At 49.2% G+C, this 25,366-nt stretch overlaps 1 protein-coding gene across 2 annotated transcripts; it reads left to right on the plus strand.

Annotated features, from left to right (window-relative positions):
• Positions 1-23,946, plus strand: MYL4 (myosin light chain 4). 2 transcript variants are annotated; one of them, XM_007061893.2, is made up of 7 exons: positions 2-214; positions 9,517-9,544; positions 12,999-13,148; positions 18,641-18,814; positions 19,229-19,306; positions 21,681-21,725; positions 23,667-23,946. In XM_007061893.2, exons 1-6 carry the CDS (start codon positions 92-94, stop codon positions 21,707-21,709), a joined length of 582 nt encoding a protein of 193 aa, XP_007061955.1. In that variant the 5' UTR covers positions 2-91; the 3' UTR covers positions 21,710-21,725; positions 23,667-23,946. The 2 variants fall into 2 exon arrangements, 1 of the variants encoding a protein (XP_007061955.1); XR_006287690.1 differs by having other exon boundaries at positions 1-214; positions 19,229-21,725.
• Positions 23,947-25,366: the final 1,420 nt, after the last annotated feature.

The following is a 25,366-nucleotide window of genomic DNA, read 5'->3' on the forward strand; positions in this document are numbered from 1 at the left end:
GGAAGGAGCAGACTTTGCCTTTTGTCCCTCAGTCTGTTGCCTGGTGGGGTGGGAAGACCCTTCTCAGCTCCTTTGCAAAGAACCCGGCACCATGGCCCCCAAGAAACCTGAACCAAAGAAAGAGGCAGCCAAGCCTGCTCCTGCCCCAGCAGCAGCCCCGGCACCGGCACCAGAACCACCAAAGGAACCCACCTTCGATCCCAAGAGTATAACTGTAAGTAAGGAAATTAGCCAGTCTCTTGCCCACCTCCTCTCAGGGACCTGCCAAGTGCTTGGCAATCCAGTGTGCCATGTGAATCATGTCAGCCGCGCTGCCTTCCCTTGTAGCCAGAACTAGAGGGGGAAATGTTTGGAGTCCACGCTGGTGCAGGGAGTTGGGGATGGGAATCTCCTGCCACTCCCTAAACCGTCTTGCTGGAGAAGGGATGCACTTTATCCCTGGTTCTTAAGGTTATTTCTGGGGAGCAAATGCCTTGTACCAATGGAATGGATTCCTCCCCTAAAATCTTCCCATGGGGATAGTATCTCCCCATTCAGCCTTGTAGGGGGGGAATCCCTAAATAACTAGTGGATAAATCCTGAGAGGTGCTTAACACCCGGAACTGCCATCAGAGTTAATGGGCTCCTTTTCTCTTGCTAGCCCCTGGAGCTCACTGTCTGTTCTGTTTTGTTGCTGAGTCTGGAGAGAAGGGAGGGAGCAAGCAGGTGTGGGGGGGGAACATTCCTTTCATTCCATCCCTGCCTTACTGCAGCAGTTCTCTTGTGAGTGTCTCTCCCCTCCACCCCAGGCAAACAGGTTGCTTCTTCTGCATCTTCTTATTGACAAGGAGAGGTATAGAAACATAACTGACCCAAAATTCAACCCTAGCCATTCTTTTGGAGTTTTAAAACAGCTTGGGATTTTTAGTCTTAAAACTCCATGTGATCTTCCCAAAGCACTTTGCAGATTACACACACACACACAGAGTAAAGATGCAGCCACCTCTGGGGCAGAACATGGGGCAACTTGTACACAACAGGCTGGAGAAGCAACGTCAGGCAAGGACATACAGTCAAGCCCCCATTCTCATGCAGGATCTACTTTTTTATCATCTGATCCGAAGGTCTCTCACACAACAGGACTCAATCTTGCTATGGAGTAGGGAGGAAGGTCTGAACTGACCCCGGAGGGATTTGAAATTGGGGCAGGAAGGAGTCTAGGAGTTTCAAATCAGTTGTGTTCGTGTCTGTGTGCACAGTGCTGTCCTCTCTGTAGCTGCCCCTTTCCAGACTGTCAGAGCGCTGGCTTTCCCACTAACTCCTATAAGGCACACACCTGCCATGACTTTCAGGGCGCTGAACGGCAGGTAATGCCCAACCTCTGTGTGTTTCCCTTCAGCCACTAAGGGACTTCCCAGCGTCAGCCAGGGCAGGAAACACAGATCCCCTACTCTACTGCCTATTCTCCTAGCACCTACATTATTCCCATTGGCCATTCTCTCCCAATCCTGCCAGAACCGGGAATTCACATGGGACCTGTACCAGGGTTTCCATCCCTGATTCCCAGACCAAAGGGGTTCTGGTGATTTATGATAAACAACTGCACTATTTGGAGGTGCTGCCCTTTAGAATTCCCCATGGGGCAACTGTTTTCAACTGCAGACACCTAGGGCTGGATCCTGGCCCAGTAGCTGGCTGCTTGAGAAAGGTCACATTGCTCAAAACATCTGGAAAGCCAGTGGATCCTGCTCCCTGAAGAGTCCCCGTGCCTGGGAATCCTCTAGCATTATATGGCCACTCTAGCAACTCCAACTCCCAGTCTCCAAAGTAAGGGATAAAAGGGGTGTCCCCTGCTGCTAGAAGAGCTCTGTGGGGCAATGGGCAGCCTGACATAAATTAGATCAGCCCTGAAACTAATTTACAGCTGGATCTGAGCCAGTCCCAGGATCAGAGGAATGTGATGGTGTTCTAGATGAGACTTGAACTCATAACCTCAGCATTACTCCACCTAGCACTGCTTTATAGGGCCTGTGTGCTAACCAATTGCACCCCTGGGGTCCACTGTTGCAGATTTGCACTGAGTGTCACTGGAATGCAATGCAGGATCTGGGCCCTAAGCTCCACTTGCAAAATATGCTTGTGTCCAGGCTTATGAGCAAAATGTGCATTGGTATGTGCAAAACGGCTTACCTGCATACACTGTTCCAACGTGCAAGTACCTGTCTGCAAGCGCAAGGACCCCGTTTGCATACACAAAAGTGCTTTGCACCTGCAGCTACATGTGCACTAGGTATCTATTTGCACACTCAGTTGCCCATGTTGCACACCGAGATGCCTAGTTTTGCACATACAATGACCCGTTTGCTTTGGGAGTGCAGCAGATCTCTTTATTCCCTGTGCCTCCCTCTGACTGAAGATGAGCCACAAACTGTTGCATAATCGATAAGTTACCCTAATGTAAATGGGCGTAAGAATCTTAGTGGGAAGGGAGGAATGTGCCAAAAATGTTTGGAAAAATTATGGATTGCAGCCGGCCTGTCGCTTTTAAGATATTTTTAGAAAACGTTCAACTAGAATAAGTGCTTCTGGATTTTGTTTTTTAAGAAGCAGCAGGCAGGTTTTTCTGAGTAACAGAGACCAAGCCAAGGAGGCTTGCTCAGGCAGGGCAGAAAACCGGAGCTCACTTTCCTCTGTGAAACACTTTTCTGCCTCCTTGGATGAAAAGGGCTGTGGTCAGCATCTTGCACTCAGGGGGCCAGGCTGAATAAAAAGGCAAAGAATTTAAAATGGATCAAGTGAAGCCCTTTGCATAATTAACCTGTGGAACTCACTGCCACAGGATATTTCTTGAGGCAAATAGCTTGGTCAGAGCCAAAACGCATTACATGAACATGACTTGTACCTCCAGTGGGCCCAATCCTGCTCCCATTGAAGTCAATTCCCATTGACTGCAATGGTGCTTTATCAGGCCCTGTGACATAAAACAGAATAGGCTATAGGAGTTCTCAGTCCTTAAGCTTCATGGCCATAAACTGATCAGAAAGAAATTTCCCCCCCTGAGATACTACTGCATAGTTGGGTGCATCGTAGGCTTTTACACCTTCCTTTGAAACTTCTGGTATTTAGACACTTCAGGAAAATGGAGCTCAGACTAGGTGGGTGTAGCAACTCCTGTTCCTTGCATCAAACTTCACCTGAAGATACAGTTAAGTGTGAGCAAGAGGCTTCAGTGATCACAGGCCAGTGTGGAAAAGGCAGCCCGTGACCAGAGCGGGAGTTGTTTTGGGATTTCTCCCTCCTGTGGGTAGATGTACACGTTTTACTCTCAGCTGCAGCTCAAATTATTATGCCCTACATTTCCCTAGTAACCAGCGGGGTCAGGGGCTGATGTGATGTACAGCCTTGATATGCTGAAGTGTCTGCAATGGGAAATCTTCACCCCTCTCTGTTTGGCCATAGTGGAATCAACCTCAAGCTAAAACTGGAACTACAAAGTTGTCATCTTCTCCTTCCGCTGAGGGTGGCTTTTTGGTCACTTGGAAAGATGTCACCACAGAGTACTCTTGCAATCTGGCTCTCGGGTGCACAGGAACATCTGAGCACTTTATACTGCAAATCTAACAAACAACGGCCCTGATTCAGGAAAGCCTCCCTAGTTAGCACTGCACTTACGCAGGTGCGTTACCTTAACACATGCTTAAATCCCATTGAAGTCAGTGGGACTTAGGCACATGCGTAAAGTTAAGGGTTTTCCTGAATCGGGGCTAAAACAGAGTGAGCCTGGATTGGTACTTGGGTGGGAGGCCTCTGAGCAACAGGAAGTGCTGCAGAGATGCTGGTGATCCAGGAGGTGGCGCTCTTCCCCCTTAGCCCAGAGTGAACCAATACCCCAGTACGGTGCTAGGGGGGACAATTTGGAGGAGGATGAGAGCCAGGTCCTGACACATGTGGCCTGTGATGAACCCATGGCACTTTTTGCAGAAGGACGAGCGTTCCATACTCACACAAAGCAGGTTGCTGACTCCTGTGTTAGCAGCAAAATCCAGCTGCTCCCCACATCGCCCCGGCTATAAACCCCAGCCTCGTGCAGCACCTGAGCGTAATGCCCAAAGAAGAGGCTGCTCCTCAGAACCTGCCCCTGCTCAGCTCCCCCTTTGGGCGATTCCCCCAAGGGTTCCCAGCCAGCGCTGCGCCAGTGAGAAGAAGCGGAGTGCAGGAATAGAGCCCTGTGGATGAGCTGTGATGCCCTGTGTCCTCTTTACGCTGGTGCAATGCAAAGCAGCCATAAAGTCCCGTAGCCCTCCTAGAACAGGGTTCCTCCCTGCTAGGCGGTGTGGCCTGAGCACGAGTGGGCATGGCCAGGGCAGTCCTCTATCCCAGATGTTCAACAGGGCTGTTGCAGTTGAGGTGATGTTTGGGGCACCCCTCCAGAATGCTGGACACAGCCCTGGTGCAGGAATGAACTGATGGATTCCCCCCTTCTCATGCAACTGGGGCGTGGCCAGTACACTTAATCCAGCTGCTGGCGTGCATCATTACGAGTGGATGGGCTGGCCTTCTGCCTCACATAGAGTCCTCACTGGGGTGGCACTGGTAGGGTCCCCCAGAGCAGTGAGTGGGTCTTGGAATTACACCCCAATGAGATGCATAAGGCAGCTCCCCCCTTTTTGAACTATCGTTCCAGGCACTCTGCAAACTCAGGCAGATGTCAATGCAGTGGCTACATCCGAGCCACGGTTTCCAGCTTCCCTTTGCAACCATAAAAGCTGGAAACTATTTTTCCCCCTCAAATGAACGCTGAGATTCTGATGTAATTCCAGGAGTTGAGGGGTAGTGCCCAATGACTTAACCTGGTCCTCGCTAGAATATAGGCCGGCATTTGGATTTGGTGAGATGGCCATGGCTGCACAGCCTTGAGGGGGTTCTGTCCAGCTGTCCCGACAGCATGAAACAGATTTTCTGCTGCCAGCTGTCTCAGTCCTAAAGTATTTCGGTGCCTGCAGCGTCTCATCCTGAGTCAATTTCCTGGATGAGAACATCTTCTATTCAGTCTCCTCTCTCCGTTGTTCTCCGAGGGGAGGTCACTTTTTCCGTGGCTCTTCTGGATACAGTTACATTTCTAAGCCAGTGGTGTAGTCAGAGGGTTAATAATAGCATGCTCGGTATGGAGACAATTTAACCAGTTGACGCCCTGACTTTAGGACTGAGCCTTGAAATAACATCCTTTCTCCAAAGAGGGTCAGCACAGCCAGCCCCCCTGCTGCCTGCAAACTCCCAGGCCCAGCTGATCTCGCCCAGAATTTGCTACTGCCTCTGGGTCCTTGTTGACCGAATGAGGCTCATTACTGTGGCTCCACCTCATCCAAAGGGACAAATGTTCTTGCTCATTGTGGTTAAATACGTAGCCACCAGTTTCCAACTGGTGCCATCGCCTTGGGAACCTTTGGGTGGGGAGATGAGATGAGTACTCCAAGCTGAGTAAAGGAGGTACTTTCCCTTAAACAGCACTCTGCTAACCTGTGGAACTCATTGCCACATGATATTATTGAGGGCAGGAGTTCAGTAGGACTCAGAAAAGAGATAGGCATTGCTATGGCTCACAAGAGCATCCACAGTTACATCAGATTGTTTTGGGTTTTTTTAAAGCTTCCTGCTTCAGGGCATGAGCCGACCTCTGCCTGCCTGGATTTGGGAAGGAACTTCGCCTATGGGCAGATTATGCCATAACTGTCCAAGGTGGGTTCCTTATGTCTTCCTCTAAAGCAGTTGGTTCTGGCCATTGCTGGACTAGAGGGAGCAGGGTCTGATCCAGTTTGGCAATCCTACATTCCTGTGCATCGATTCCCTCTTGGTGGCAGGGGTGGTGACTCGCTGGCATTTCCAGGGTGATACCAGTCAAAGGTGCTGTCAACAGCTTGCCCGCCAAACATGCAAGCCGAAAAGGTTCTGCATGCCAGCCTCTTCCCACCATCCTCCAGCTTGGGGAAGGAGAGAGAGAACGGTGGGATGAGAGGTAAATGGAAAAGCGAGAAAACACTGAAGGTGAAAACCAGAGAAGGGGAGAACAGGCAAACCAGGAAAGAGAAATTGGCACATAGGCCTTAGTGATGGGAACGGGTTGTGCAGAATTGCAGGGCCATTGCTGTCAGTCAGCCGTCATGAAGGACGCATCATGGCTCATGGGACACCAGTATGTGCCTTAGTGCACTGCTGCTTCCTTGCACTAGTGCCTAGGCAATCCCTTGCACTAAATAGCATGTGTCATCCGCAGATCTCAGCACACTTCACAAAACTGGATAAACCATCACGATCCCCATTTCACAGACTGAGACATGGAGGCAGAGAGAGCGGAAATGCCCAAGGTTACACAGAGTCATGAGAGACCAGGACATAGAATCCCGACTTCCCTCTCACTCAGCCCGGGACTCAGTCCACTAGACCTCAGCTAATACTCATGAAAGGACAGCAAGCGTTTGTAAACCACCAGCTTCCCTGGGGAGGCGGCCCTAGGATACGTGCTTTGGACTAGGGCTGGTCGGAAACTTTCCATGGAAACTTTTTTTTTTTTTGGTGGAAAACTGGATTTTCAACCAAATGGATGGCTGGAATGGAATGGAGCGCCCTCGCTGGCTGACCATTGCTCATGGCTGTAGAAACCCATCTGTTTGCCTGTTAAGGATGCCAGTGAAAATACTGAGTCCCGCTGGGCGCCTCTAGTAAAGATTTAATTGAGATGGACTGAGCCCGTTGGGTTATGAAAATAAAATATTTATTAGAAAGAGCTTAACAGCTCAGCAACGGGCTATGCCTGAACGCACCGCACTGCCTAGGTTCTTGGGACCCAAGCAGCGACATGTATTCAGTGGACGTGCCCTGGTAAATACTGTTGTACAGGATTAGCTGCTAGACAGGGGCCCTTCCCTTCCGAGGGACAGAGACTCTGCTATCTTGAGCTATGTCATGCTTTCTTTGAACCAATGCGAAGTGGGCGTTAAGTGAGATTGTGGCATTTTACGCCTGCTCTGCACTGGTCTCTGGGACGAGATGAGGTGCAGGGCAACAGAGAATCAGGCCTTAAAAGTTTTAAAACTTTTTCACTCCCTTTTTGTACCCAAGTTGTGAGCTGGGGAAGGGGTAAAATCACTCCCCTGCAAAATAACCATTGCACATCTGAGCTGGGGGAAAACACAGTCTGTAAAAGAACAGGAGGACTTGTGGCACCTTAGAGACTAACCAATTTATGTGAGCATAAGCTTTCGTGAGCTACAGCTCACTTCGTCTGTGAAAGGTCGGGTCAGTGGCTTACAGCACACCAGCAGACTAACATCCCCTTTATGAGTTCAATTCCGCAGGCCAAATTCAGCCATGGTGTAATCTGATACAATTCCCATTGAGGTCAGTGGGAGCTGCCCCAGTTTGTGCCAGGGCTGAGTTTGATCCTATACAGACTTCCAAATATTGTTTACATTATTGGGTCCAAATCCCTGGTGTGACTTTAGTGGGAGCTGCTGGACCTTAGCACCTCTGGAAATGAGAACCATAGGGCCAGAGTTTCAAAAGAGCTCAGCACCCAACATCCACCCACTCCGCTGAGCTGTTATGAAAATCACATTTCCTGCTGGTCACCCAGCAACTGAAGAAGTCAAAATCTGTGGTCACTTCTGAACTCTGGCTGCAACTGCTTAAGCCTGGGCGGTGGGTATTATTATCCACATTTTACAGATGGGGGAAGCAGACACACAGAGTGGGGAAGTGCCTTGCCCAAGGTCACCCAGCAAGTCAAGGTCAGAACCAGGAATAGCCCTCAGGAATTTTTAAAGCCTCCCCTTCGCCCATTACCCAACCTGGCTACTGTATTGTAATATACAAAAATCTCTTGGTCAAAACAATTTGGCAGACAGTACACAGATTCTCTCTGGGTCTCTGGAGGTCTGCCCTGAGGGACAGGCACAGCATCCTGTTCCTGGATGTTCTCTCTTGTGGCTTTAGTGTTGCCATTCCCAACCATTTAAAAATCCTGAGCCAGGCCCCCTCAGAAATAATTAGATTTACATAAAGATCATGAGATTTAAATAAAATAAAAAAGGAGAGTCTTTTTCTTTGTTTTCTGATTTGGGGACCTTAAGGCAACACTGAGGTCACATTTTCTGACTTTTCCCCACAATCACGATGGCTAGAAATGCACCCTTTCTTAATAAAAGCTGAGATTGTCCTATGTCCACGTGTTTCCAGGAGCTGGGGCTTTAAGGAAAACACCAGCTCCCACAAGACTTCTTATAAAATCACAAGCGTTGGCAGCACTGTAGTTACTGATCTTTATACGTTTGTTTGAAAAATTCCTTGACTTACATTTTCAAAAGGGACTGATGATTTTGAGTGGCCTCAATTTCAGGGGCCCAACTTGAGATGCTTTAAAGGGGCTTGATTTTTAGAGGACACGTGCTCTGCACTTTCTGAAAAAGCGGGCCCCTTTCAGGTGTCTCCAGTTGGGCACCCCAAAGATGAAAGCAGCCAAAGGTTCTTACTTGTCACTTTAGAAAATGTAGATCTCTGACTCCCCACAATTGGCTGCTGTGATTTCTCACAGAAGAAGCCTGACCCTCTGGTTTGCCAGTTCCTAGGTGCCAGCAGTGCCAGATTTAACGAACACTGGGGAGAGGAATTTGATTGTGTTTTGGACAGATGGTTTCAATGTAGTGAGATTTGTGCCCAGGCTGGGCCCTGTGGTCCCAGTAGCAGATTACACCTGTTTTACCCTGATAAACCAGGTACCTCACATGAGAATTACAGCAGGAGATGGTGTTTTACTTTCCTACATCCCTGAAGGAGCAGAAAAGGCCTCTGGGTTTATCTAGGACATAGCATGATTAAGCCCCACTCTAGCTAGGCAGCAGGTGTCAGTTTCCTGCATACCAGTGATCTCGCTCAGAGCTGGAGCTAGGCATAAGCAGAGTAAGCAATTACTTAGGGCCCCGAGCAACTCCAGGGGCCCCCCTGTTAATTATTAGTATGTGTTTGGGGGGCAAAATATTCCTGCTTTCAGCCCCCAATGGGGTAGCCCTGGCACTGATCTTGCTCTGCCCAGTGAAACATTTCCAGGACATTTTGAAAGAATAACAAGAAGCAGATCCGGCCACCTGCCAACCCTGACTCATACACCTGCATGCAGGAGTAATTCAATGGTTTGATTAGATGGGACTATGATGTCCTGCCTCCCAACTCTCACCTGCTGCTATGCCGAAGAGCCCTCGACTTCTTCTGGCCAGGATGGCGCCCCAAGCATGTTACAGGGTGCTTCTCAGGTCCTGTCACCAGGCAAGGAAATGGGGCTCAGAGGATGAGTTCTTCCTGCTGCTGGGGGGCGGGGGGGGGGGGCGGACTGGTTTGTTTTGCCAAGTTACTGCTCTGCTCCACGGGGCGGGGTGTGTGGCTAGTGACTGCGGCTGGCCCTGGCTGGGACGTTCATGCAGCTGCATCCCAGCACAGAGGGCAGGAATTGGGCTCTGAAGGCTCTGCTCTGTTTTCTTTTCCCTTTAGATTGACTTCAGTGCTGACCAGATTGAAGGTAAGTGCCTGGCATTTTTCAAACCAGTTGTTGCTGCCTTTGCCGCATTGCCGCTGGTTGGGAGGGGTAGAGCCCAGTAAGCCTGACTCTTAGCCCTTTGCTTTAATCACAAGACCACTCTCTTGCAGAGATGGCAGTAGAAACCAGGAGTCCTGACTCTGACCTGCTTGTTCTAGCCACTGGACGACACTGCCTTGCAGACTGGAGACTAGAAGAGCAGCCCTGACTCCTAGTCCTTCTCATTAGGCCCTCCCCGACCCCAAAGCTAGAAATGGAACCCAGGAGTCCTGATTCCCAGCTCTCCATGCTGTAACCCAGTGGTCCCCAAACTTTTCATAGTCTCATCCCTGTCTGTGCCCCTCCCTCCCCCTCGGGAGACAGCTCCAGGGATGGGGGTGCAGATGGGAGTAAGGGGGCCAAGGCTGGGGCCGCAGCTGGGGGAGGGTCTGGGGCTGGAACAGAGCCATGGCCAGAGGCCAAGGCTGGGGGCAAGACTAGGGCTGGGGCCGGGAACCAGGGCTGGAGCGGAGCTGGGGGCTGAGCAGGGCTGGGTGGTGATTCCTCCTCACCCCCTGGGGGGGCTGGCCCAGGTGCCGACATGCCACCCCGAACATTCCTTCCACTCCCCGGGTTGGGGACCTCTGCTCTAATCACTAGATTACACCATCCAGGCATTGGTTCATGCCATTTTTATAGTGGCTAGAAGGTGCATATCAAATCAGAAAGCAAAGTCATTGATTGAATGCACAAGCTGGTACCTCGCAGTAATCCGAACAGCACACACGGCGCTACAGATGGCGAGGCGCATGCCAACGCCTCCTACCAGAGGATGGGACGGGGCGAGCCCTGTGGAACACTTAGAAGAGAGGCTTGAGCAGAGCAAGGGGAGGTGAGCGGGGATGGAGACAGGAGCAGAGATATAAATAGAAGCAAGAGAGAAAGATGATTGGGAGCCAGGCCAGGGATTCAGTAAGGACGCCAACTCCTAAAGCAGCAGAAGGAATATATGGCACCCAGTTCCCTGCTCTGTTCTGTTGATGGGGATGCCACCAAAAATGGAGGGGAAGCAAGTGGGTACTAGCAAGGGAAAAGCATTTTCGGTTCATGCTGAAAGATGCAGCCTTGGCTTGAAATCAGAGATTCCCTCTGAACGAGCAGATCCCAGCCACATAGAGAGATGTCCCCATGGTGATAGGGGTGGGCTGTGGTTATTGTTACACTTCTGATGGGCTTTATTAACCCTTCTGGATACAGCCAATATCTGGGTTCAAATTCAGGCTGGTAGAAATACTGTAAGAAGATCAGGTCTCAGGCTGAGCCCTACAAATGGTCCCTGTGATGCAAAAAAAAAAAAAAAGACAGTAAAAAAGGGTAAAAAAAATAAGGAAACAAGTACCAATACCACGGTGTGTGGGTTTCACCAATACTGAGATAGTGGAATGCACAGCCTTACAGTCTTCTGATGTGCTTCTGGTACCAACGCTCTCTTGTTCTCTTCTGGATGGAATCCAGCCTGACCAGATGTTTGCCATTATTTTCCCTGTAGAGGCCCACAGAGAGGGTACAAACCACAAAGAATCCAAGACACAATTTCTAAATTAATCATACACTCATCTTGGGGAGACAGGACTAGAACTCTTCTCCTTCTGTTCCCAATAGACAAGTGTTGGCGGCAGGAGCTAAAGGAGAACGCCCTTAACTGACACAAGTAGCAGATCCCTTATATATTCTCTGTGGGCCCAGCCACTAAAGGGTGACATCACTCTCTCACTCATATGCACAAAGCCAGTGCAGCTCAAAACCACTGGCAGAGAATTAGCTATTGTGATGTCACACCCAGAGGCAGCAGCCCCAGGGTTGCCTCCCCCATACCATGTAGGCAAGGAAAGGTGGATGGTATCAAGAAACAGCATCAAGCTCACACGTGTGCAGGATTTGGATTGCGAGGGATTGACACACAGTTTGGCAGGGGCTTCTAGGCTGACAGAACCAAGCCATGGGCATTTACAGTGCAGATCCTAAGCAAGGCAAAGAACTGCAGTTGGTGTGAAGATGCCAAGTAATAAATCAAGCAAACCAAAAATCCTGCCTAAGGATTTTGACCAAACCAAGGACACCACGTCTTGGGCCTCTATGTCTCAGTCACCACATGGAGACCCTGAGCATCTGATCCCACGTGGCAGCAGAAACAGCGGCGATGCCTCCTTGAGAGCGTTATTGCTCGAAATCAAGAAGAAAACAGACAAGAACCGAGAGATCGTGACAGCCTTTGATGGTAAAATCGTGGCTCTCAATACTCGCATGGATGTGCTGGAAGGGCGAGTCACCAGCCTGGCCCAGGCAGCCGCTCAGACTGATTCCTCGGTCAAAAAGCAGAAGGTGAAAACCCAACAGTGCACCCAGGCCTTGGACCACTTGGCCCGAGAAACCAGCCACCTCGGCACCCGCGTGGAGCAACTGGAGAGCCAGGCCCAGGCCTGCACGCTGAGGGTTCTTGGGTTACCAGAGAAAGAGGAGGGGAGAGACTTGATAGCGTTCCTGGAGAAATGGCTGCCCAGCGTTCTGCGGCTAGATGCACCCGGGGACCCCATCGTCGTGAAGAGAGCCTACAGGGAAACAAACCGGAGGCAGAAGCCCGGGCCGGATGCGTGCAGGACTGTTATTGCTCACTTGGCAGACTTACGAGGTAGAGAGAGAATATTACAGCAGGCCAGGAGGCTGAAGAATATTATGTATAGGAGGAAGCAGATCCTGATCTTTCCAGATTTAGGCCCCATCCCCCAAGGTAAAAGGAGGTGCCAGATCCTAGGCTGATGGGAGTTTGTTATAGAGAACCTGGAAAGGGCAGTCCTGTAGCTCACAATGCACAGGGCTCAGTCATGGGCAGAATCTGTGAGGACGGGGAGAACGTGGCCCACCCTTCTTTGTATGTGAGGGACGTCAGGCAGCAGCATTCTGCAACCTGTGGGGACAAGGAGAGCTGGTGAGGTCATAGAGAAGAGAGTTGTAGTAACCAAGGCGCGAGAAGATGCAGACCAGGAGGAGGGTTTCAGCAGGGGAGGAGCTGGAACAGTGGAGTACATGGCGAAAGTTGCTAAAATGGCCTCAGGCAGAGAGGTGGGATGAGACGGGGAGTTCTGAGTGGAGGTTATGGGCCACGGAAGCCCCTGGGAAGGCTGAGTCAAGGAGGAAGATCGTGGAAATGCGGTTGTGCTTGAGGATGCTCTTCTTGCCCAAGGGGAGGAGCTTCTGCCTTGGAGGGGTTTCACTGGAGGAACTGGTTAAACTTTATCCCTGTTGAAAATCCCAAAAGGCAACACTCAAAACCCCACCCTGCCTTTCCAGTAGTGCCAGCCTTCTGGACAGGACCAGTTTTAGGGCTCAGCCTCTCACCAGGAGGATGTGAGGGCATTATAGGAAGATGACCGCTGATTCTCTTCCTTCCTTTCTGCAGAGTTTAAGGAGGCCTTCATGCTGTTTGACAGGACCCCAACCGGGGAGATGAAGATCACCTACAGTCAGTGTGGTGATGTCCTGAGGGCTCTTGGGCAGAACCCAACCAATGCTGAAGTCCTGAAGGTGCTGGGCAAGCCCAGACCAGAAGGTAAGAGAAACCGGGCCAAGGGGGAGAGACATTGCGTTAATTTGTTAATAGCTGCAAGGTAGACTATGTAGGAGATAGACCTTCAGTTTTATTCCCATCTTATGGCTGTGCAGTGTTCTATGTGAAATGAACTGGCATATCTATATCTACCTACCTATCTGTGTACCTATTTATACCCATACACATCTGTATATCTATCTATACCCATACACATCTCTTGCTCTTGGTTTAGGCATTTATACCCATTCGCTACCATGCCAGAGCTGAGCGAATAATTCATAACTTAGTTATCTAACTTCACTTCTTCCATTACCAAAACATCCGGGAGCAAATTGTAATTTTTCTCTAAGTTATTCTTTATTGGACAACATTTTCTTGCAAATTTCGTTTACTCCGTGACTTGCCATTCATAATTCCAGCTGCAGTTGGTTGTGTAAGTCATCTGGTACTGTTCAGTTCATTGATTGTACAAAAGTCACCTTTATCATTAGGTTTCCAGTGCAAACGCTTGCGGAGAGCAAATTTAAAATGAGCTTTACCTATGCGTTTATGCACATGAGCTTAAAATTCACTCTCTGTGAGTATTCTTATCATGATCACTATATTGTTGTAGCACGTATGAGGCCTTGTCAAGGACCACAACCCTGTTGAGCATCCATGCCAGTGAAATCTGATTGCACAAATGTTTGCAGAAAGTAAACCCAAAAGGGACAGAAACACAGCAGAAGGGTTGTATTGGTGAAATGTATTGGTCAACCTAGAGTGACCAGACAGCAAATGTGAAAAATCGGGATAGGAGGTGGGGGGTAATAGGAGCCTATATAAGAAAAAGTCCCAAAAAATCCAGACTGTCCCTATAAAATCGGGACATCTGGTCACCCTAAGTCAACCTGAGTTTGCATATTCTGGCAAAAAATAAAAGGTTTCTCACAAAAATTTTTGCCCAGCTCTACCTTTATATGCAGTTCCTGCAGGCCGGAGGTGGAGGGCAGCAGGGTAGGGAAGCTTGTGCTGAATTGTTTTGTAGACAGATTGGAGACTTTGGTCACTCGGGCCTTCAGTCTAACACCTTTCACCAGCACACAGTTCACTCTATAGATGAAGTGACAAGGAGCAGGGAAGAAAAGAGGATCGGGGCAGGGGAGTGGGGCAGAGAGGAAGTGAGTTTCTATTCACAAGGCGTCTGTACCTCTGAGACAATTGTGTCTGCAACAGAAAGTCCCACCCGAGGTCCCAGTCCTGATCTCTGGCTCACTGTGATGCGTGGACTCTGCCCATGTAATAATACACTTGAGTGTGGCTGAAGGCCCAGATTTAGGGTTGCCAATTTTGGTTGGACTTATTCCTTGGAGGTTCCATCACATGACATAATCTCTAATTAGAGATTAATCTTGAATTCCTGGAGACTCCAAGAGAATCCTGGAGGATTGGCAACCCTACCCGGCTGCTGAAGGCACCTTAGGGTGCAATTGATTCCGCCGCCCTAGGGCTGTCAAGAGAGCAACAGCGCTATGCTCCTAAACCCCTTGAGCAGGGTGTTCCCTTCCATTGCCCTCTCCTCTTTAGGGCAGAATATACTTTGGGGCAGCAGGAGACGGAATGGAGATCCACGCAGCTTCCTACTTGGGACCCCCAGCAACCCATTCTGGGGATGAGACAGGCTGGCCAAGAGGGGCTTCCAGGCAGGTCCCAGGGAGCAGCGGACATGCCGGGCTTTGGCCTCACTGCTGGATTTGGGGGGATGGGTTATAGTCCTTCCTCCCATTTCTACCCTGTGGCATCAGGAGCATGGACAAGCAGGGACGATAGGCAAGGAGGGTCAGAGCCAGTCTCCCCCAGCTGCAAAATCTTTCATTGCTCATTTAGTTACAGTTCACGAGTCACCAAGAGCTGCTGGGTCAGTATGGGCCTGAGGCCCCTCATCTTACTCACCCAGGCTCCATGTCCCTCATGTTTTCAGTGCTCTGCTTCTTGACCCTCTGCCCCACCCCCCCTTCCAGAGCCGGCGCTCACGGTCTCTGGGGCCAGAATAAAACTCTCCCATTCTGCAGCTGCTATCTCCCCACCGATGCCCTTGGGAGGGCTTTAGTCGACAGACCATCTCTGATCCCTCCTGGAGGCCTGAAGGGGAAATGTAGCCAGTAACATAACAGGAGAGTCATGGTGGAATTAGCCCCACGGAGAGAAGAACCAATGAGCTCTGGCAGTTTCATAATTTAAAGAAAATGACTCAGAGACTCTTCATGCCTGGATAATTCCTCCCCTCCCCCCCACCAAATATCACCCTTGATCAGGCTCAGAGGACACTGCCCTCATGGGGCGGCTCATCCTTGATTCCATTGTTCTTGGGCCAGATCCTCAGCAGGTGTAAATCGGTGTAGCTTCATTGACTTCAGGGAGCTATGTGGATTCACACCAGCTGGGGAGGTGGCTCCTTGATTTTACTTTTTGCTTAATAAGAACCTGCTGATTGGGAAACTGTCTGGGTGCCTGAGCAATACCCAAAAATCAGTTTAACAAAGGAGTATCAAAATAATTCCCCAAACCCCTGTAGGCAGCCTTTCCCCCGAGGAGAAAGCCGGAGCAAAGTAATGAGCCGTGTATAATGCCCTGACGGCAAAAACAGGGATGCTGACAAACCGACAAGGGAAGTGAATTCCAGAGCTCTCTGCTGGGAACATTCTGCCCCCAGCACCTTAAATTCAAATCTCGGAGCTGTTAGCAAAGGCAGCCCAGCTGATCTCCACTATGACCAACCCTGAGCATTCATAAAACATGAGTCAGGCCCCCAAAATTCATGACATTTCTAATAAAAAATAGGGGAGTGCTTTTTTATTTGCCTTCTATTTCTGAGCCCTTAGAGTGCACGAGAGTCACCTTTTCAAGCTGCTCTCCATGACGATGAGGACTAGAAATATCCTTTTTTTTTTCTTTTTTAATGAAAGCTGAGCTTCTCATGCAGTCTCCTGATTCCAGAAGCTGGGGCTTTGATGAAACCCCCACGTAAAAATAGCGAGAGTTGGCAGCACTCGATCAAAGCCACTGAGATGGGTGATTATATCCCAGACTTTCCTCTGTGCCTAGAAACGACTTTTTTTTTTAAACCCGGCCATGATCAGAGAAGTAACTGCATAAAAACAGCCCCTTTGGACCTGGCAGACTGACTCACTGTGTTTCCTGAGTCAGTTCTCCTGGCTTGACTGACACAGACAAGCTGTCCTTTCTGTTAGCCCTGCAGAGCCAGAGCAGTGAGCTGGGGCCTGATTCTCCCCTGCCTGGATTTAGTAGCGTTTTATACCATGTTGCACGGCGTACATGACTGCACATGGTGCAGGGCAAAGGGAAACCAGCTGCTGGGTTCTACTCGGCCTCACGAATCTAACCCAACTCCCTCAGAAGTCCCTGGACCCTGGGTTTTGGCAAATAAAAAAGCCTTTGTCAATGGGACTAAAGAATTTAATCTAAAAGGCTCTGGTCTCCGCATGGAGGTGACCGTCCACCTCAGAGCGGGATGAGGGAATATGCAGCATATTCTGTTCTTTCACACCTCCTCTTGGCTGGGAAGAGAGAGAGTTACACCAGTAGGGCAGGTTTCCCTCCTTCATTGAGTGCTGCGTAGCTCTCTCAGTGCTGTGAGGGAGGATGTGGGAGAAGGGATGGATTCATAAGGGGACGAGAATGAAGATGCAGGTGAAAGAAACCCCATCATCACCCTGCCTTGGTAACATGCAAAGAGTGGATGGGGCAAGTCGGAGCTCAGAGTCCATGGCCGTAATAGCAGAGGCTATAGGGGATATGCATAGCAGATTCGGATAGATCATTGATGAAGGAATTTAGAGTGGCTTCAATGTTGAATAGTTAGGACAGTTTAAATCTGACTTCTGTGCCACCATATCCCCTCGTCCGTGCCACCATAACCCCTGACTTCTGTGCCACCGTATCCCCTCGCACTTATCAGCCCTCACAAGCTAAGGAAGTGGGGAGGTGTGGTCAGTGCTTGAATGGGGAAACTCCAAGGACAACCCTGGGTGCCGAAGGAAGTGGTATCACCCATGTTCATCTGCTGGGTCAGCATGGAACCAACGGGTTAGCTCAGGGGTGGGCAAGCTTTTTGGGCCGAGGGCCACATCTGGGTGGGGAAATTGTATGCAGGGCCAGGGCAGGGGTTGGGGTGCAGGAGGGAGTGCGGGGTGTGGGAGGGGGTGTGGTGTGCAGGAATGGGCTCAGGGCAAGGGATTGGGGCAGAGGAGGGGTGCGGGGTGTATGAGAGGGCTCAGGGAAGGGGTTTGGTGCAGGAGGGGTGCAGGGTGCAACGGGGCTCAGGGCAGGGAGTTGGGGTGCAGGAGGGGTGTGGGGTGCGGCAGGGGGCTCAGGGCAGGGGATTGGGGTGCAGGAGGGGTGCAGGGTGTGGTAAGGGGCTCAGGGCAGGGGGTTGGGGTGTACGGGGGTGCAGGGTGCAGCAGGGGTTCAGGGCAGGAAGTTGGAGTGCAGGAGGGGTGCCGGGTGCAGCAGGGGGCTCAGGGCAGGGAGTTGGGGTGCGAGGTTCAGGCAGGGGGCTTAGGGCAGGGAGTTGGGGGGCAGGGTGCAGGAGGGGTTTGGGTTCCGGCCCGGCGCTGCTTACCTCAAGCTGCTCTGGGGTGGCAGTGGTGCGCACCAGGGCTAGGGCAGGCTCCCTGCCTGCCTGCCCTGCCCCCATGCAGCGCCGCTGTGGGAAGCGGTCGGCACCACGTCCCTGCGCAGCCCCTTTGGGGGGGAGCACAGGGCTCTGCACACTGCCCTTGCTGCGCCTCCAGGTACCTGCCCCGAAGCGCCCATTGGCCACGGTTCCCCGTTCATGGCCAATGGGAGCTGCGGGAGGCGGTGTCTGGAGGCAAGGGCAACGTATAGAGCCCTCTTTCCCCCCCCCCCCCCCCCCCCCCCCCCCCCCCCCCCCCCCCCCCCCCCAGCATCAGGGACGTGGTGCCAGCCGCTTCTGAGAGCAGCGCGGGGCCTGCAGCACCACGGGGGGCAATCCCGCAGGCCAAATCCAAAGCTCTGACAGGCCAGATCCAGCCCCCGGGCCGTAGTTTGCCCACCCCTGGGTTTGCGGGTGCTGGGCTTTTTTGAGTAAGAGTTAAAGCCCAAGTCCTGCCCATCTGGGGCCATTAAATTGTGCATGGCAATTCCCACAAGATAGGTGGCAAGTCTGTTTTCCCAACCAAATTCTAATGTGTTTAATTACCAATCTACTTCCATCAATTTGCTTCCATAGTTTCAGTTTGGACACAGGATTCTTCTCCACTTCCTTCCCACATATATGGTTAAAGAGCTGCCTGGTTCTACCTCAGAGGTGGCTGCCTTTGAGTGATGGGCAAAGTGATTGCTCTGTGTGTGTGTGTGTGTGTGTGTGTGTTTATTTGTATGTGTGTATATATATAGCTGATAAAATGCTTTGGTATAAAAGGTGCCACAGACTATTTACTTAATGACACCTCCTTTGTCTTCTCCATCAGAAATGAACACAAAGATGCTCGACTTCGAGACCTTCCTCCCAATGCTGCAGCACATCTCCCGCTCCAAGGACCAGGGAACCTTTGAGGACTTTGTGGAAGGCCTGCGTGTCTTTGACAAGGAGGGGAATGGCACAGTCATGGGTGCAGAACTGCGCCATGTGCTTGCCACGCTGGGTATGGGCTGGAAACAAAGCTAGACATGGTTGACCTGTAATGGTGAAGCTTGGGGTGGCAGGGTCTGTTCCAGGTGGCAGAGATCCAGGCTGTGCAGTTCGGGGTGAAGTCCTGAGGGTGGGGCCTAGCTCAGGTATAATGCCCACTTATTCCTTCCTCCTCTTCTCTGGATTCCTCTAGTGGTTCCAAATAATGTAGCTCCTTGGCTCATGTCTGCTCTGTTAATCAACCTTCGATACAGCGACTAGCCAAGAGACAAATCCTCTCCCAGATGTTAACCTGACATCTGGGAGGCTTTGGATGTCTCTCAGGGAGTAGCCACGGGACACATAATCCACAGCAGCATGAGCCCCAGGTGGGGGCAGTGCCAGAGTCCTCATCCTAACCAACCTGTCCTTCTGCTTCTACTCCTAGGCGAGAAGCTGAACGAAAATGAAGTGGAGCAATTGATGACAGGACAGGAAGATGCCAACGGCTGCATCAACTATGAAGGTAGGCGGAGAAGATTCCTTTTGTGGCTACCCCAGCCATTTCAGTCTGCTCTGAGATGCTAAATGTATCTTCTGACCACACGGAAAGAGAAACTGGGGGTCAGTGAGTGGGGAAAACCCATCTGACGCCCATCCTAGTCAACTAATTTGAAATCGGGAGAATGTACCAGAGATTTCCAACAAAATGTTCCCAGGATGCAATGTACCTAGTGGTCACATGTGCAAAGGCAGGGGAGTGAGGGCAGTTCTAGCCCCCACTCTGACAGTGGTTTGGTGTGGGACAGAGGCGAAGTGCCTGTGTATTCAATAGTTCACTGGTGCTGTGTCATATGACCTCAAAATGCAGGGCAAGATCTCCCAGGCTTTCCCATCAAAATGCCCCAAGAGCAATTTCTGTAGCAGGGAAAGGGATGCTCCGCAGTGCTCCTCTAGACTGACCCCTTGTCTAGAACCTAGAAAAGGTTTGCCAGTAGAATTAGTACAGGCAGAACCGCAAACCTGTCTAGTGGAGACCAGGTTATACCAGAAAAAGAGTGCTTTTTGCTGGTGTAGCTTATACCAGTTCCCTGAATGAAATAAGCTATACCAGCAAAAAGCCCGTGTCAGTATAACTTTGTCTATGCTAGGGCTTTTGGCAGTATAGAAATGTTGTAAAAAAAACCCCACACTCCTAACTGACGTAATTATATCAGGAAATGTTTCTAGTATCGACCTGGATTCAAGGGCCCGCAACTCCAGCCATGATCGGACCATGCATCTGGCATTTCTGATGAGAACTAAATGGACCTGTTAAGGGATGCTGATGTTGCTGCCAAAGTGCAAGTCAAATCATTTCCCCCGTTTTTCAAATCCCTTTTCTGATCTCTGTGAAAATCCAAACCTGGAAGCTGGGATGAGATTTCAAGCTGCTGTCCAAACTCGGCTCACGATGGCCACTTCACCCTGGGTTAGAGCCTTGTGGACAGGGCTAGTATGAGTGTGATACAGTTACTATGGGCCCCTAAATCCCAAGGAGTCCCATACTTCTGGGGGAGCTGGAAAGCCTGGAAGCTTGTGGGAGATTTCTCAGTGTACATAATCCCAAGGAACCACATAGAACATAGGAACATGTTGCACCATGACTCTCAAACACAGATGGGTGCCCCTGCACCGGTACTCTAGCCTTTTGTTTCTGGTAGTCGTGACTTCAGTGGGATTACCCAGCATGTGTGAAGTTAAACACGTTTGCAGGACTGGGGCCTAATCCTCTTTCCTTTCACGGATCACTTTAATGATGAACCTCTGTACTAGGCTCCGGTGCACCATTGCAATGCCTGCCTTCCACCAACATGTGGGTACTCTAACCCACCGTTATAAGGTGGCTGGCCCTTTAAAGGGAGAAGGGTCTCAGCCCTTCCTGTGACACAACCTACTGTCCTCCACAGATGGGGAAAATGAAGCAAGTCATGCAACTAGGGGGTCATGTGACCCAATCAGGCCTCTCTCTGGGGTAGATAAGGAGGAGGTCTGGGGAGAGAATCCAGGCAGGAAGGTGTGGAACTGGGAATGAGTGGGCAATAGGGAGTTTGAATGCTCCTGTAGGGGACCCTGAGACACCAGGGGGGAAAAGACTCTAGCTAGGTAGTGCTGGGAGTGGCAGGGAAGGTTCCAGGTGGCAAATACTGGGAGTGGCTTGATGAAAAGCGGGAAACGATATTTATATAGACCTTAAAATATATGAACTCTTGATTTTGACTTCGAGGACTTTATTTTGGAATTGTTTATGACACTAAACGAGCCCATGTAAAGCGGATAGAAGACAGCCTTTATTAAATTACTCAGGAACCTTGAGGAGAGGGAAACTGAGGCAAGGATGCTGCAGAGCCACCCTGTGCCACAAGGGGGCGCTCTGAAGGTGGCCACCTTGTTACACCCACCAGGGAGCTTGATTGTTCTACAGCAACCCAAGTCCCTCAGAGGACTGACTTGCACTCCATTAAATGAAAGGTGATTGGTATTAAATGGTGCTGCTGATCTCTGAGAGTGGAATTTGCAAAAGACCTACAATCAGGGCAAGGTTTTCAAGAGTGTTCAGCATGTTGACTGCATGCTGGGTGCTGAAGTCTTTTGAGAATCTGGCTGTAAGTGGCACAATGGGAACTCCTGAGAGCTGAGTGGTTTTGAGCAGCTCTCCTCAACTGTGGGTGCGGGAGGTGCCTAGCGCTTGGAAATTTCACCCCGAGCTCATGGGAAATTTGTCCCCACCTCTGGTTAACTGGTGGAGTTACCCAAAAGGGCTGGGAACTGCTGTGACGTGCTGTTTGCACCAGAGGGCAAGGGCTCGCATTCTGGTTTGGGTGGATTTTTTAATGCCTTTCTTGTTGTTTCCTGCTCAGCTTTTGTCAAGCACATCATGTCTGGTTGAAACAAGACTCTTCAGGGTGAGTTTGTCTTGATCTTTCCTTGTTTACCCTAAAATGTTTGAACTAACCCAGTCTGGTGACCTTGCAATGAAATACCATCGAGATACCAAAAAAAAAAAAAAAAAACCTTGACGTGCATACTGATGAGCTACATTCAGAATTGTGTTATTTTAAAAAAGATTTCTAGCAGCATGAGCCCTATGGCTGTCAATTCTGATGTGGAAAAAGCAGAAGTATTCAATAAATGTTTCTGTTCTGTATTTGGAAATAAGCAGGATGATGTGTTCATATTTTATAGTGATAATGAAATACTTTCTATTCCATCAGTAACTGGAGAAGGGGGAGTGTTTTTAAATCTGCAGGACATGATATCCAAAAGTATTAAAAGAATTGGCCAAACAGATCTCTGAACTGTTGATTTTTAACATATCTTGAATTATTGGGGAAGTTGTAGAGGACTGGGAAAAAGCTAATGTTGTCCCAGTATTTAAAAGCAGTAAACAGGATAACCCAGGTAACTGTAGGCCAGTTAAGAGCTGATTTGATTATGGTCTCCAAATATGGATATAAGGTTGTTTCTAATAGTAGATAGCTCTTTAATCTAGCACTAAAAGGCAAACTGAAATCCAGTGGTTGGAAACTGAAGCTAGACAAATTCAGACTAGAAATAAGGCATAGATTTCTAACTGTGAAGGTGATTATTAACTATAGGAACAAACACCTAGGGATCAGATTTCAGAGTAATAGCCGTGTTAGTCTGTATTCGCAAAAAGAAAAGGAGTACTGGTGGCACCTTAGAGACTAACCAATTTATTTGAGCATGAGCTTTCGTGAGCTACAGCTCACTTCATCGGATGCATACTGTGGAAATTGCAGAAGACATTATTATATACACAGACACCATGAAACAATACCTCCTCCCACCTCACTCTCCTGCTGGTAATAGCTTATCTAAAGTGATCATCAAGATGGGCCATAGGGATGTGGTGAATTCTCCAGCACCTGAAATCTTGAAATCAAGACTGGATCTCTTGCCAAAAATATGTTCTCGCTTGAACAGACATTATGGGCTAGATACAGAGATTACTGGGTGAGGCTCTTCGGCCTGTTATGCAGGAGGCTGAATTAGATTATCATAGTGGTCCCTTTTAGCCTTAAAATCTATGACTGTAGGGACGCTGACATGTTAAAAGTAGTTTGTTTAAAAAAAAATTCCATACCTGTATTACCAAAAACCCCTTATTAAAACTGAAAATATGCAAAATTCACCATTTATGTGGTTTATTTTGCATTTCACTCAGTTTGCACAAGGAAAACAGACCAGTAAGAGTCACTTTCCAGAGGGGGATGGATATTATCAACTTGAAATCTAGTCAGTTTAAAAAAAAAAAAAGAATTGAAAGTAATGTTAGAGGCTGCGGCTGCCCCTCAATCCCCCTATTGATTTTTGTGGTTTCCCTAGCTCAGTGTCTTGCGTTCTTAACTGTGTTCTCCCCTGCTGCTTTGCGAAAGACCCCTACAAACAGAGGTTGCACAAAGTGCTGTCGAATACACAAAATAAACAAATTCTAAAGAGATAGAAATACTTCTTTCCCCTCCAGTCATTTCCAGGTTTAAATGTTACTTGAAACAACAGAAGATAGATTAAAAAAAAAAAAAAAAGCGAAAGCTTGCCGACAGGAGTCTGATTCCTAGGTAAACAATGTCCCCTGCAGTTTCGAATAATTTTCTCTTGCATTCTCATGCACTAGCTCAATGCTGCTATGTTTAGATGGCAAACCCTGCAGGGGGACATTTAACGCCAAACACAACTAGGTAAATGGAATACAATTTGTCATGTCTTGAAAGCATTGCTATTAATATTTTGGCTCCATCTGAGTGTTGGTTCTATTATTTCACAGACATTATTATCATCATCCATTGTCATTACATTAAAATGCTCTGTGTTTTGCCTTCCAGGTTTTCTGAAACGTTTCCATCCAACTAAGCATTGCCAACAGCAAGAATTCTTGACCCATGTCCCTTCCTTCCTAAAATGTCCTGAGTCCACAGCTGTGTCTTACATGAGCCACAACAAAGAGTCCTCATAGCCACAATGTACCAACCCTACACTATTGTGTGCAATCACCTCTGTATATAAAAGGACACGTCTGCCCTTCCATTTTTAATCTTAATTTATTCTTTTGATTTTTTTTCTCCCTGCATCGTTTGACCCATTAAAATTCACCCACACCCTGAACGTCATCTGTTTGCTTTGGTCCTTTTAAAAGCGAGATCAAATGTCATCATTGCTTACTGGGCATGGTCCCTAAAGGTAAACTCGGGAGTGAGGGAAAGGTGGGAGTGGGGGTCTGGTCAGCTTGCAAGATGTCAGCTGTTAGATCTCACAAGGAGGCAGGATGGAAAAGGTGTTTGTACAGGAAGGGAGCAGAGCCAGCTTTGGGGACCCCTGAACACTACATGGGAAGGAGGAGGTGAGATCTGTAGGGCAAGTAGTGGAGACTGAACTCCTCTCTCTCTCTCTCTCCATTAAAAGGGGTGTGCCCCATGGCTGAACATTGTCGTGGGGGGGAACTTGTGCTGCTGCTGTGGATATAAGAGGTCAGTCTCTGGGGCTGTCAAGTCACCACCTTTCATCATGGCCAAAATTAAAAGAACGTTTATTGGGCCAACTCCTGCGCTCAGTTACAGTGGTATAAATCAGAGTCACTCCACTGAAGGGGTTACTCTGGATTGACAACAGTGTGTGAGAACAAAATTTGGTTCATAGTGTTTGTTTCCAGCACACTCATGGTTCTTGGGACACTAGCTCTTGGTGACTCCCCATGATATTCTGTAAGGGAGTCCCATGGGTCTGTTCAGAGGTAACTTGAATGTCTATTTAACTCTCTGCTTCTGGAGATGCCATCTTGGGTGGTAGGAGGGATGTCCCATCTTGGAGCTAGGCGAGTGCAGGAGTGAATGGAGGGGTCTTGCTTCGGAGTAGGGGGAACAGGAGAGGTATCCTGTGAGGAGGGAGTAGAAGGATCCCATCTGCAGCTCCTGCACAATTACTCCTGGAAACAGCTGCTCAAATGGGCTTAGACTCAGAAAAGGTCTCTGAAATAGTGACATTGGAGCCCTGTCTTTACTAGGAAAACAGGCATGTTTTTAAATAGGGCAAATTGTAGTTTTAGTCTGATTTATCTCACCAAGCTAACATGTTAAAACTAAATGTGATCTGCCCACACTAGGATTTGAAAATGTTAGTGACCATGTTTTAAAAACACACCTTTTCTCTTAGTGTAGACAGGGCCACAAGGTCAGTATCCCAGAGCCTTTCCAGACTGATTCATGCATAGTCATTCCAGGTTGGATTGGCTCCATTTGCAAGTCAAAGGGCTATTCCACCGCTAAATGCCACCTGGGACCTGAAGTTCCAAGCCATGAAGGCAGAGTTCTCCTCACAAGCCTAGAATTGTCCCTCCATAGCAGTGAAGTCTAGTGCAGTGGTTCTCAACCAGGGGCACGCGTACCCCTGGGGGTACACAGCGGTCTTCTAACAGGTACATCAATTCATCTAGATATTTGTCTAGTTTTACAACAGGCTACATAAAAAGCACTAACGAATTCAGTACAAACTAAAATTTTATACAGACAAAATGAGAAAGTAAACAATT

The sequence above is a fragment of the Chelonia mydas genome, chromosome 27 (assembly GCF_015237465.2).
Source record: "Chelonia mydas isolate rCheMyd1 chromosome 27, rCheMyd1.pri.v2, whole genome shotgun sequence".
Classification (NCBI taxonomy): Eukaryota; Metazoa; Chordata; order Testudines; family Cheloniidae; genus Chelonia; species Chelonia mydas.

Bases quoted from the DNA above. Each gene is read 5' to 3' on its own strand.
- MYL4 (XM_007061893.2), top strand. From the start codon at position 92: ATGGCCCCCAAGAAACCTGAACCAAAGAAAGAGGCAGCCAAGCCTGCT. The intron at 215-9,516 runs GTAAGTAAGGAA...TTTTCCCTTTAG, and splicing joins TCGATCCCAAGAGTATAACT to ATTGACTTCAGTGCTGACCA. The intron at 9,545-12,998 runs GTAAGTGCCTGG...TCCTTTCTGCAG, and splicing joins CAGTGCTGACCAGATTGAAG to AGTTTAAGGAGGCCTTCATG.